The sequence below is a fragment of the Poecilia formosa genome, unplaced genomic scaffold (genome assembly GCF_000485575.1).
Source record: "Poecilia formosa unplaced genomic scaffold, Poecilia_formosa-5.1.2 Scaffold68, whole genome shotgun sequence".
In the NCBI taxonomy this organism is placed as follows: Eukaryota; Metazoa; Chordata; class Actinopteri; order Cyprinodontiformes; family Poeciliidae; genus Poecilia; species Poecilia formosa.
This window is the reverse complement of record NW_006800007.1, coordinates 1,171,429-1,182,274: the sequence shown is the minus strand read 5'-3', so window position 1 is coordinate 1,182,274 and position 10,846 is coordinate 1,171,429. Positions and strand designations below refer to the sequence as shown.

Sequence of the window (10,846 nt, the reverse complement as noted above, 5' to 3'; positions counted from 1 at the left end):
ACATGCCGAGGGAGGGAGAGGAGGAGGGAGAGACGGGGTAGGACGGCCCATTCTTACCCCCCCGCTGGCCCCCTGCGCTGCCACCCTCCACCCCTCCCTGACCCCCCCAGGCGGGGTTGCCAGATCTGACTGACAGTTTCCAGCCCAAACACAACGTAAAACCCACCCAACTCCCAAAAAAAGAAGAAAGAAAAATCCCTCCCAAATCTCAACGTGAAGAGTTGGGGAGTTACTTTTACTTTAGTAACTTTTAGCAAAGAATATACTTTCAGGAGTATTTTTACTGGTCTGTACTTTTTACTTTGACTTGAGTAATTTCTGCTCTGACTCAGAGGTGAGCAGTGTACCCAAAAATATTTTAATAAAACAAAGAAATCCGATTTCCATAGAAAAGGCAGCTGTAAATTATTGTAAATCTGAAACATAAAATCCAGCATCATTACTGTGTTTAAATTAAAAAAATACAAACCATATATTAAATTGGGATGGTTTTTATATTATCTTTGGATTTTGTGTTTTTATTTTCAGTAACAAGAACAGTATGTGGGTCACTTATTCTTTAAAAACATTTTTTTACTTAGTGGAGTTTAGTAAAAGGGTCTGTCAAAGTCTGCTCTTGAGTAAATCACTGATTTACTGTGAAATTAATTAAATACTTTGTGTTGTACTTTACATATTTTAGGAGGCTTTTTGTTTCTTTTGAAAAGCAGTGAAAATGTCCCTGTAAGATTTGTTTAAATGCATCAACCTCCAACCTTGAGCTGGAATAAGTTTGTACCATTTTTATATTGTTGTCAAGGGCCACGCAAAATCACTTTGAGGGCCACAAATGGTCCCCGGGCCGCACTTTGGACATCCAAAACTTAATTATGGTAAAAATTCACAGTGTTTTGGGTTTTGCAAACGACTCAACTTTTTGAACACGAGACTTGTGTTGTGCTTTTTTTGTCCTATTAATTTGCTCTTTATTAACCAATGGCTGTTAACCATTGATGATGTCACATTCCACAGATTCTTGACATTTCAAAATAAATCAGTGCAATAAAACGCTGTTTTATTAAATGCTTTGTGATTTTCTATTTAGAAACAACTATTTTGAAAAAATTTTCAGTAAAAATCTGCTAAATGTTGTAAATTGAATTGATTTATTTCAACGGGATAGCACATATTAATTAACATACAATATTGTGCATTATTAAAGATGTAAAGTTGGTGAAAATTGGTTTATATATTCTTCAAATTAATTTTATTTAGTCAAAAAGTTATTTCTCCTGACATTTAATGATGTACAAGTTAAACTGTGCTGCTCTTGACGGTTGGTGGTTACCATAGCAACCAATATATGACAGCTCGTCCATCTTTCTTTTCCTGTTCCCGTTGGGGCAGAAGCTGGACGCTAACCACCAGCTTTATTTTCTCTTGTTTGAATAAACCTGAGTGTGTTGTGAAGTCAACCCACTGGAAAGAAGGGTTACAAATATATATTGGATTTAGCTAAGTGCTAATTTCCATCCGTAGTCTCATGAAATTTTAACAACAGCAAAGCTATTCTTACTTACTTTTTCCAGCTCAACGTGTTAAAAAGAAGCCCAATCGGGCGGAAACCAGCCCCAATCTGGCAACACTGCCCCCAGGGTGAAATTCCTGGTCTGCGGCCCAAATACCGAAATTCCAAATCTGTCCAAATCACACAGATTCACACACACACACACGCGCCCCCTCCTCTCCTCTTTCCTGGTCCCACAACACACCTGGTTTCATTTAAACCAAACCCCCGCAAAAGCCCCAGGCTCCCCCACCCTTCTCCCACTTACCCCCCATCTATCTGTGCTCACCAGCTTTTCCTTTTTTCCAACTTTAAGCCCTTGCTGTCGTCCAATATGACATGAGGGGATATTTATAGCAGTGGGAGAAAGAAGTTAATGGAATGTGGACCAGGAAAAAAATCAAGCCACTTTCCAAAGAACTACCGGGGAAAACTTGTTCGTTTCTTCCCGAAGCAAAATGCAGGAAACTATAATCACGCTCCTTTCTTGTTTGCACATGACTAAAGGATTTCTTTGCCTTGCAAAATGAGTTTTAATATATGATGCAAACTAATCGGGATGTTGCCTAACCAAAGGTAGTTCTTATGAGTCAATTTGGGGTCAAACAATGAAACAGCAGAAGGAAAAGAGCTTTTAAATGGAGAAATTAGTGGGTTATTTTAAAAATTAATTGATTAAATTTAAGTCCAGTTCCATATCAAACTAGTTATATCCTTTAAACTTTCAAATATTTCCACGACAACCCAGACAAATTAGTTTATTCAAGTAACAGAAGTCTACTTGAAAAACTGCTCAGATATAATCAGTAACTGTATGAGTGTTTGTCTTTGTGGTGTTATATTTTCTGTTTTATTTCTATTTTATTGTATATTCATTTTTTTAACTTGAATTACCTTATGCTATAATCTGGTACAGTGCATCAGATGGTGGCATTTATGTTTGAGCTGTACATTACATTCTTTTTTAAACAAAGTTTTATTATTGCTATTATTATTATATTGTATGATGTCTGAAGTTGAATCAGACCAAATCTCTCCCAGTTTAGTTCAGAATTACCCAAATTATTTCTTTTTTCAAAATGATAAAGAATCTGCCTCCAATTAAATCAGATGTGCCTGTTAACCAATCAGAAGCTTCCACAGCCATGACATCATCATCTGGGCTTCCCTCATTGCTTAAAGAGACAGTAATCATTCTGTGTGTAAACGTCTGACTATGATGGCATGAATAACTAAATATCTGACATATTCTGTAATTATTGTGGCGTCTTGCAAATAGAAATGATTTGGTAATTCTAATTGACTTAAAACAAGAGACGTTTGGTGTGATTTAACTTCAAACAGGGAGGAAAAGAAAACATTTCTGTCTTTTTTTGACATACACAGATGTTGAGTTTCAACTGTATTCCCATTACAGTTGAAAATCTGAAGTTTTAGTAAAATAAAAGTGGGCAAATTTTAAATGTTGACATCTTACCACCTAAGTTAAACTGGAAAAATTGCTGTTCTTAGTGAAACAACTGAGAGAATGCAAATGTGCAGAATGATTGCTGCAGAATATGCAAGAAAGAGCAGAGCAAAGCATAAGAAGTAGAAAAAAGCAGAAGAAAGCTACAGTCATACATGGAAGAAATCTTTTGCTAAATAGTAAAATTTAGCAAAAGATATAGCATAGTTCAGAAGAAGAAGATGCGACACCAGGAGATTTTAATAGACATAAACAGACCTTATGTGTTTATGCTGCTTTTCCTCTGCAGTCCCACAAAGTCCAGGTGATCTTCAGTGTGCAGTTAAAAATTGCTAAACATGAGAAGCTGGAAAAGGCACGGGTAAAAGTCGGGGACTTTATGTACAGTTACCAGAAGTGGTACAGCGTTGGAAGCTCTAAGAAGGACCCATCTCACGTACGTCAGTCTTTTAACAATTTTCTCCACAAAATTTAGACATTGTTTCTATTTTATCAGATAAATCACAGCAGCAAAACAACTAAAAGTTTTGTGTTTGTGACAGGGCGACTCTGGTGGAGGACTTGTGTTCAAGAACAGGCTGTATGGCATTGCTGTCTTCGTTGGAGATTCACTGTATGCACTCACAAAACCAACTGGTTTCCTGGATGTCTGTGCCTACAAGCAGTGGATAGATGACACAATTAATTAACCAAAAAGCCTGGGTTGCTAAGTGTTTATATTGTGGCCAAATGTTCCCAGCATCATAAAATGACTAAGTTCAAGTTTAATCTTTAAATTTAAATTTTCAGTTGATTCATTTTCTGATTTATAGCTGAATTATTTGTGGATTTAAGTTGTTGTGTACAAGTTAATCTCTGATGATATCTTATTTCTCAATAAGTAAAGCTGCTGTTTGTAATAATCAGTAATAATATCCACCATCACACGACTAGGAAATAAATGGCTGTTCTCTGATTAGATTGTCTCTCTTGTGCTTATTTCTGGTTGTTAGTGAAGAAAATAGCAGATTTTAAAATATTGACCACATGTTGAACTTTAAAGGCTGTTAAACGAACTTAGAATCCAGAAAAACTACTTTTAAAAAAGTTGTAAAATAAATATAGCAAACTTTTTTGTAGCAAAAAAGTTGCTATACTTTTTCTATATAGCAAAGGTTATTATTGCAAAATATATCTTCTGCTATATTTTACTTTTGCTAAATATTGCAAAAGATATAACATAATTCAGCAGAAGCAGAATTTTGTATAAAACCTGAAATATTTGAAAAAGTACAATAGTAAAATTTAACAGACAATATAGTATAATTCAGAAGAAGAAGCAGAACATTTTGATTAAAGTTTGCAGAAGACCTTTAGACAATAAAACCAGTAAAAGCAGAAACCTGTACAGAAAGGTAGACAGGCAGAATGCTGACATGGATAGAAACAGAGAAACACGTTGACGAAATAGGAGAAGGTGTGACATGTCTGTACTCCAGAAGAGTTTGACAGAAAACTTTCTGGACCTGTTGCAATGATTGTCATAGTTCCTTAAAGTAGACATTCGTGGCTACGTTTTGATGCATAAATTATGTCTGTAGAGTTAAATATGTATGAACAAGCATGAAAAGTTAAAAAACGTCAGTTACTAGAGTGTAAACTCTAACAACTGACAACAGTTGGAGAATTCCTCCATAGGATTACATTGTAAACCTGAAAACAATCAAAAATCTGAATCAAATTTAAACTGCAATCGTGGAAAAACCGCAAGAGATACTCAAAAGCCAAAACATTTGAATATAGTTTACAGTCTTGTGACTTGTTTAAAAGTTGAGTGGAGTTTTTATGTTGAAGTAGACAGAAGTGTGAAAAAGCAGAAGTTCTGTGGAATTTTGTAGAATTTCAATGCATTTCAATGGGGGTGAAATTTTCACAAAAACGCAAATATTTCAAAAAGTACAATAGTAAAATTTAGAAAAAAATATAGGAGAAATCTCCAGAAGATGCAGAACGTTTTGATGTATGAATAAGAAAAATCAGTTAAAGTTTGCAGAAGTAGTTAAAGACCGAAAAAGATAAACAGGATCTTAATCAGTGAGAATGCAACAATCTCACTGACTGCTAATTAAATCAAATGTAAGTATTTAGTAGCTGATAAAGATGCAAAGATCGATTCCTCCTAAAACGAGCAACATTACTGATAACTGTGAGCGTCCTTTATGAGACCCTTAAGTAACAGTGTCTTCAGTCAGAGGCTTTTTCAGAACCGCTGTGATAGAGACTGCTATAGTAAATCCTCCTCACAGTCATAATCAACATTGAATTTCCTTTTGGGATTAATAATGCATTTTTGTAATTAGGTTTTCTCATTTATCCCACGTTTTTTTGATGTGAACCTCCGGTATTTCTGGGTTTTCAAAGCCTCAGCCCTTTTGTGTGCTTTGTTTATGTGTGGTGGCAGAAAAAGCAGCTGTCATTACGGCCACCCCCTCTCCAAACTGGACCTTCTGGTTGCTCCCCCATGGCCACACACAGACATCCCACACACATGATCAGATCCTGTTTAAAAACACTCAAATAGTTCAAACTCAATGCAGCATTTTTTTAAAAATAAAGGACTTGATTCACTTTTCCCCTTCTGCTCTCTTATCTCCACCCAGCGGGTAATAAATCCTGTGTCTGTGCTGGGTTAGTGGGAACATCTCAGCCATTTAACGCCGCACATAAAACAAAAGCGCGTGGTAAATGAGAAAAATAAAACAGAACAACACTCCTGTGGTAAAACCTTTATTTTATTTATAAACCAAATTTACAGAAACACAAGAATGAATGCGGCAATAATGCAACACGGAACGTAAGAAATGGATGTCTGCCAAAACAGAGAGAGAGAATAGCGGCTTCAGCGAGGGGGCAGACGAACCGGGAAACAAAAAGCAGAGAGGAGGGGAAACGCCTCAGTCGTGATACATTTTGAAGATGCAGCTTTTGATCACGCCCATGTATCTGTCCCACACAGCCTGGTGTCTGAGGGCAGAGAACAAGCAGTCAGTGGGTGAATGATGCAAGGCCAGAGCTGGCAAGCAGGAATTGTGAAATCTGTGCAAAGAGAGTAAATGAGGCAATCGGGGTCCCCTGAGTTTAACCAGGGGGTCTTTGCTGCTATTTATGAATATCTCTTTGTTAGGCCTGAAGCGGAGCGGGGCTGTGTAAACCTTTAATTACATTCCTGAGAGTTTACATGAGAAACAAGGCGACTACAGTTACAGAAACCACATGGAAGACATGCCAGAACAGAGATGACAGCTTCAATGATAACGACCTGAGCAGAGCATTCTGCTGATGAACGTCGCCTTTTCAGGGGGTTGTACAAGGAGTTCACAGTAGCTGCGATTCCTTTACAAACGTTGTTGGTAAAACACAATTTTGTAGTTGTGACGTTTCCATTAGATAACTACTAATTGTCTTTGTTATGGAGTCTTCTTATTGCATTTTCTCCTAGTAAAATCTTATTGTGTTTTGTAATATAAAGAAAAATTGTTTTAACATGATAGTCTGGTAGATTTGGTAAATTGCAACATTTGTTACATTTTCAGCTGGTGCGGTTCACTTTCACGCTGCACTGTGGCGGCGCTGCACCATGAACCACAGGAGGAAACGACACAAAAACTTCAAAAGAAGACACGAGCGTTAGATTTTAGTGTTCAGTGGTTGTAGGATTTATTTGTCTTTGGTAAAATTCTACAAGCCATTTCTCACTGTAGCGTTAAACTCACAAATTTGTTTTGGTTGTATTTACCCAGAATTCCCTGCGCTGTAGTCCACTTCCTGTTTTTGGAGCGGTCTCTGGTCTGCTTGGTGTTCACATTCGAACTGCAGAAGAGTTCACTTTAACCGAACCAATCAGAGGCTTTTAGACAGACCAGAATTCACAACAGAGTTTTATTACACATTCACATTTACCCAAACAAACTGGACATTCCAGACAAACGAATTAGTTTGATTAAAACATGATTAGTCAAACTCTGGTCTGCCTACAAACCCCGGTCTCAGTTCGGTTAAAGTGAACCCTGGTGCATATGTGAACACCAAGCGGACCGGAGACTGCTCCAAAAGCAGGAAGTGGACTACAGCACAGGGCATTCTGGGTAACCAAAACAAATGTTAGTCTAGCGCTACCGTGAGAAATGGCTCATGGTCTTTTGCCCAATAAAAAGGAGAAATCCAACAACCCAGCTAAAATCTGCGCCACTCAATTTTTATTTACATTTTACGAAGAAGAAAGTTGCGCTCATGTCTTCTTCAGAGGTTTTTGTGTCGTTTCCTTCAGTAGTTCTTGGTGCAGCGTCCCCACAGACGAGGAGGGGAACAGGCTGTTCTAATTGTTTGGATCGATTGACCCAGTGCGAAAGTGAACCACAGCAGCTGAAAATTTAACAAATGTTGCAACTTGGTTCCAGTCTACTGGATTAACAGGTGTGAAAACACCCTTAGATTGTTCTTCGGTTTCCTGACTTTCACTCCGACGGATAAAGGCGCGTTCACTCACTTGAATGAGTCCAGAATGTGTGCAGAGTTGGTGTAGTGGGTGAGGTAGAGTTTCACATCTGCAGATGTCCATCGGTCTGAGCGGCACGGCTCAATAAACTGGAAAAGAAAAGAAAAGGAGGAGCTCACGCAGCCTTGCAGACAGATAGATCTGAGATCAGATACTAACCTTCTCTACAAGATCAATGAAGAAATCTCTGACATCTTTGGTGTTTGTTAACTTTGTGGCAATGTTGACGAGGCCTCTGGAGAGATTCTGTAGCAAGAAGAGGAATAACGCTTTCACCGGGACAGTTAACAACAGATTACATTTTACATTAAACCAGGAAGTGTTTCTCACTTTAAAATTAGCTTCCATCTCTGTGAAAGCTTTCGTTTTTCCTCTGAGAGCCGTGCAGACCAAACTGAGAGCAGAGAAAGGAACAGGAAATTAGATAAAAGTGAGCTGATAAAGCTTTGTGAGAAAGCCAGGCCGTTTCTCGGCCATCTGCACAAAATTGGAGCGTGTTTTCGTTACCTTTTGTGTTGATCCAGCAGATCTTTGTCGGTGATTAAAACCTTCAGCTCTTTCAGCTCCTGTAAAAACTCCTTGTCCAGGTCGACATCCATGTCTTCCACCATGTTGTCTACAAAGAACATTCGAGTTGAGACTTCCACGAATCATTGTAGAACAAATTAATTTCTCAGAATTGTCTCTGTGTCAAACACACTCATTATCAAACTGTTTTGTTCCTAATTGAAACCATTCAGACTCAGAATTAACTCAGACTGGGATGAGTGAAACTTGAAGGACCTCTGGTGGTCAATGAAAGAGCCACAGTGAACCACTTGTTTTCTTAAGTACAGCTTAAAACTTTCTTTAAAGTGTTTTTTTTATCACCTTCGATATGAAGGTTTATTATTTCAGAGCTGTATAAACATTAAATCTCAAGTAATTATGATGTGGTATTTGATTAATGAGCTATGCAGCAGCTAAACGTGATGTAAGTGGAGTTTATGTTTTATGTCGGTAAAAAGCGCCAAAGCCAACAAGTAAAATCCCTCACCAACAGCCCCAACCGTCCAGTTGTTGATAAGCTGCCCGGCGCAGAAAGCAAAGTCCTGGAAGGTGAGATACTGCAGCTTTTTCTTCCCCGTCTCAAAGCGGTTGTTGGCAAAGAAAACAATGGCAGCGTAATCCCTGCAACAAAAAAAAGACAGAAAAAGCAGCAGTTTTGATGCGTTAGTGTTAGAATATTACTAAGGCTCAGAACATTTTTATGAATTTCATTACAAGACTACAGTCTTAATAATACAAGAATAAAAAGTTGTAATAAAATGAGAATAAAGTGATAATATTATGAGAATAAAGTCAACTTAATGTCAGTATAAAAAGTCAGAATAATATGAGAATAGTTATATTATGAAAATTAATCAAGTTCATTTGTATTGCACATTTCAGCAACAAGGCAATTCAAAGTCATAAAAACACAAAAATAAAGTCTTAATATCACAACTTTGTTCTAGAAATATTATGACCTCATTCTCATGCAATTTTATACTCCTAACAACTTTATTCCAAAAAATATTATGACGTTATGATAAATATATAAAATGCATCCAAAGCATTTTAAACCCAGCTGTGTTCACTCAATACCTTGCTAGTTTGTCAGAGAGAAGGAAATGCTGACGTATGTTCTCCACCAGGGGGCCCTTCAGCTCTTCCACCACTTTGAAAACACGTTTGAAGTTGTCAAACTGAAATACAGCAGATGACGCAGGAGGCTCGCTAAATTACAACATCGTGACTCGAACAACAAGCCAATCCCAACCAATAAATTCTGCTCTGTCGAAAATGTTGAAATGACTTCACACAAAAGCAAAAAAGAAGAGCTTGGAGGGATTTCTTTTTCCCATTTAAAGAATTTTACAGCCTGAGAGTAAATGACTCAACACCGTCTTCTTTTACCTGACGTCTGCAGCTTTTCAGAGTCACACCTGTCTTGGCGCCGATATCGTCCAAGTCTTTCTTTGTTCCTTTGGAGAGTTTCTTTCCTAAGACCTCACGCACAAACGAATCATCAAAAGCATAATACCTAAGCAAAAACACACAAATACTTTAGATGCATTCTCATCTAAAAAATTTAACTACATGACAAAAAAAAGAACTAAAAGTGTTGAGATGGCAGCATCACCTCTCTATCAGCATGGTTTGCCGGTGAGGGGGGATCTGGAAGAGCAGCTGGTTTGCGAGTTTGGCCGGACTCTGCAGCAGACGCTCACACATCTGGAATGTCCTGTACTGGTCCATGGTGTCGCTCAGGAGAACATCCTGGTTTGCTTCACACTCGTCCAGCACGCCTCCCGCCATGCGCACCTTCACAGCATCATTCACTGTCGGATAAAATCCAAGCCCCATTAACATGCATATCACATTCCTGTTTACATGTTGTTTTGTGGGATCAGTTGAGGAATGAATCATGTCTAGACTGACTACTGGAGGAACAAACTACTTTTTTACAACATAAACTGGTCATAGATGCTGTAAAATCATATTAAAAACTTTTAAAAAGCTTTTTTTTCCCCAGAAATCCACCCTAGGCTTAATTAGATAATTTATCATGTAATCACAAAGTTGTGTAAATAATCAGCAGCTACTGAAACTTTGCAGTGGATCCATGTTGTTCCTAATATTTAGGGTGTGGAGGAAAACAACATTCCTTGCATGTTTTTCCCACGTGTGTCACGTACTTTAACTTTTAGATCTCTAGTTCCTGGGAATTGCTAAAGCTACTGAAGCACTTTCAGTAGTTTAGTTCTGCCTAAATGTTGCACTGAGATAATTCATGGCCACATTTCTGTAATCTTGATGACACAGGAAACAAAATATCATAAGATGGATTGTAACATTATTTTTAAGAATGCTTTGCTTTGCAGGGAAGCTGTGAGTGAAGAAGCAACAATAAATCTATTTCTTTCTTTCTTTATTTATTTATTTATTTATTTTTTTTGCTCTGTCATCCCAACTTTAATTGCTAACTTGAATACTTAAATTTAGAAAAAAAATAACTTCCCTTACAGATAAATCAAGTATTTTAAATTGAACTAAAATTCTAGTTCAGGGGTTTTCCTGCAACATTTACAATCCAAAGAGCAGTGTTTGCTGTCAGTCCAGTTGAATAAAATATGTTTAGAGTCACAAATATTATCTGACCATTTGAAAAATCACATCTAATAGTGTTTCGTAAATATCTACAACAGAAAATCTGCTGTGACTTTTAAAATTCAACCAATTTATTCCTATTTTTAGGATTTAATAAGAAAAAAAA

General features: G+C 37.4%; 1 protein-coding gene across 2 annotated transcripts in view; it reads right to left on the bottom strand.

The window, feature by feature from the left end:
• Window positions 1-5,764: 5,764 nt before the first annotated feature.
• fibpa (fibroblast growth factor (acidic) intracellular binding protein a) overlaps window positions 5,765-10,846 on the bottom strand; it is a 28,101-nt gene continuing 23,019 nt past the window's right edge. For both annotated transcript variants that reach the window (XM_016672966.1, XM_007555078.2), the window contains 9 exons: window positions 9,713-9,911; window positions 9,487-9,613; window positions 9,175-9,275; window positions 8,585-8,718; window positions 8,056-8,164; window positions 7,879-7,942; window positions 7,708-7,794; window positions 7,540-7,637; window positions 5,765-6,017 (listed from right to left, as the gene is read on the bottom strand). In XM_016672966.1, the coding sequence (XP_016528452.1) occupies window positions 5,948-6,017; window positions 7,540-7,637; window positions 7,708-7,794; window positions 7,879-7,942; window positions 8,056-8,164; window positions 8,585-8,718; window positions 9,175-9,275; window positions 9,487-9,613; window positions 9,713-9,911 (989 nt within the window). In that variant the 3' untranslated portion in view covers window positions 5,765-5,947. The remainder of the gene's footprint in view (window positions 6,018-7,539; window positions 7,638-7,707; window positions 7,795-7,878; window positions 7,943-8,055; window positions 8,165-8,584; window positions 8,719-9,174; window positions 9,276-9,486; window positions 9,614-9,712; window positions 9,912-10,846) is intronic.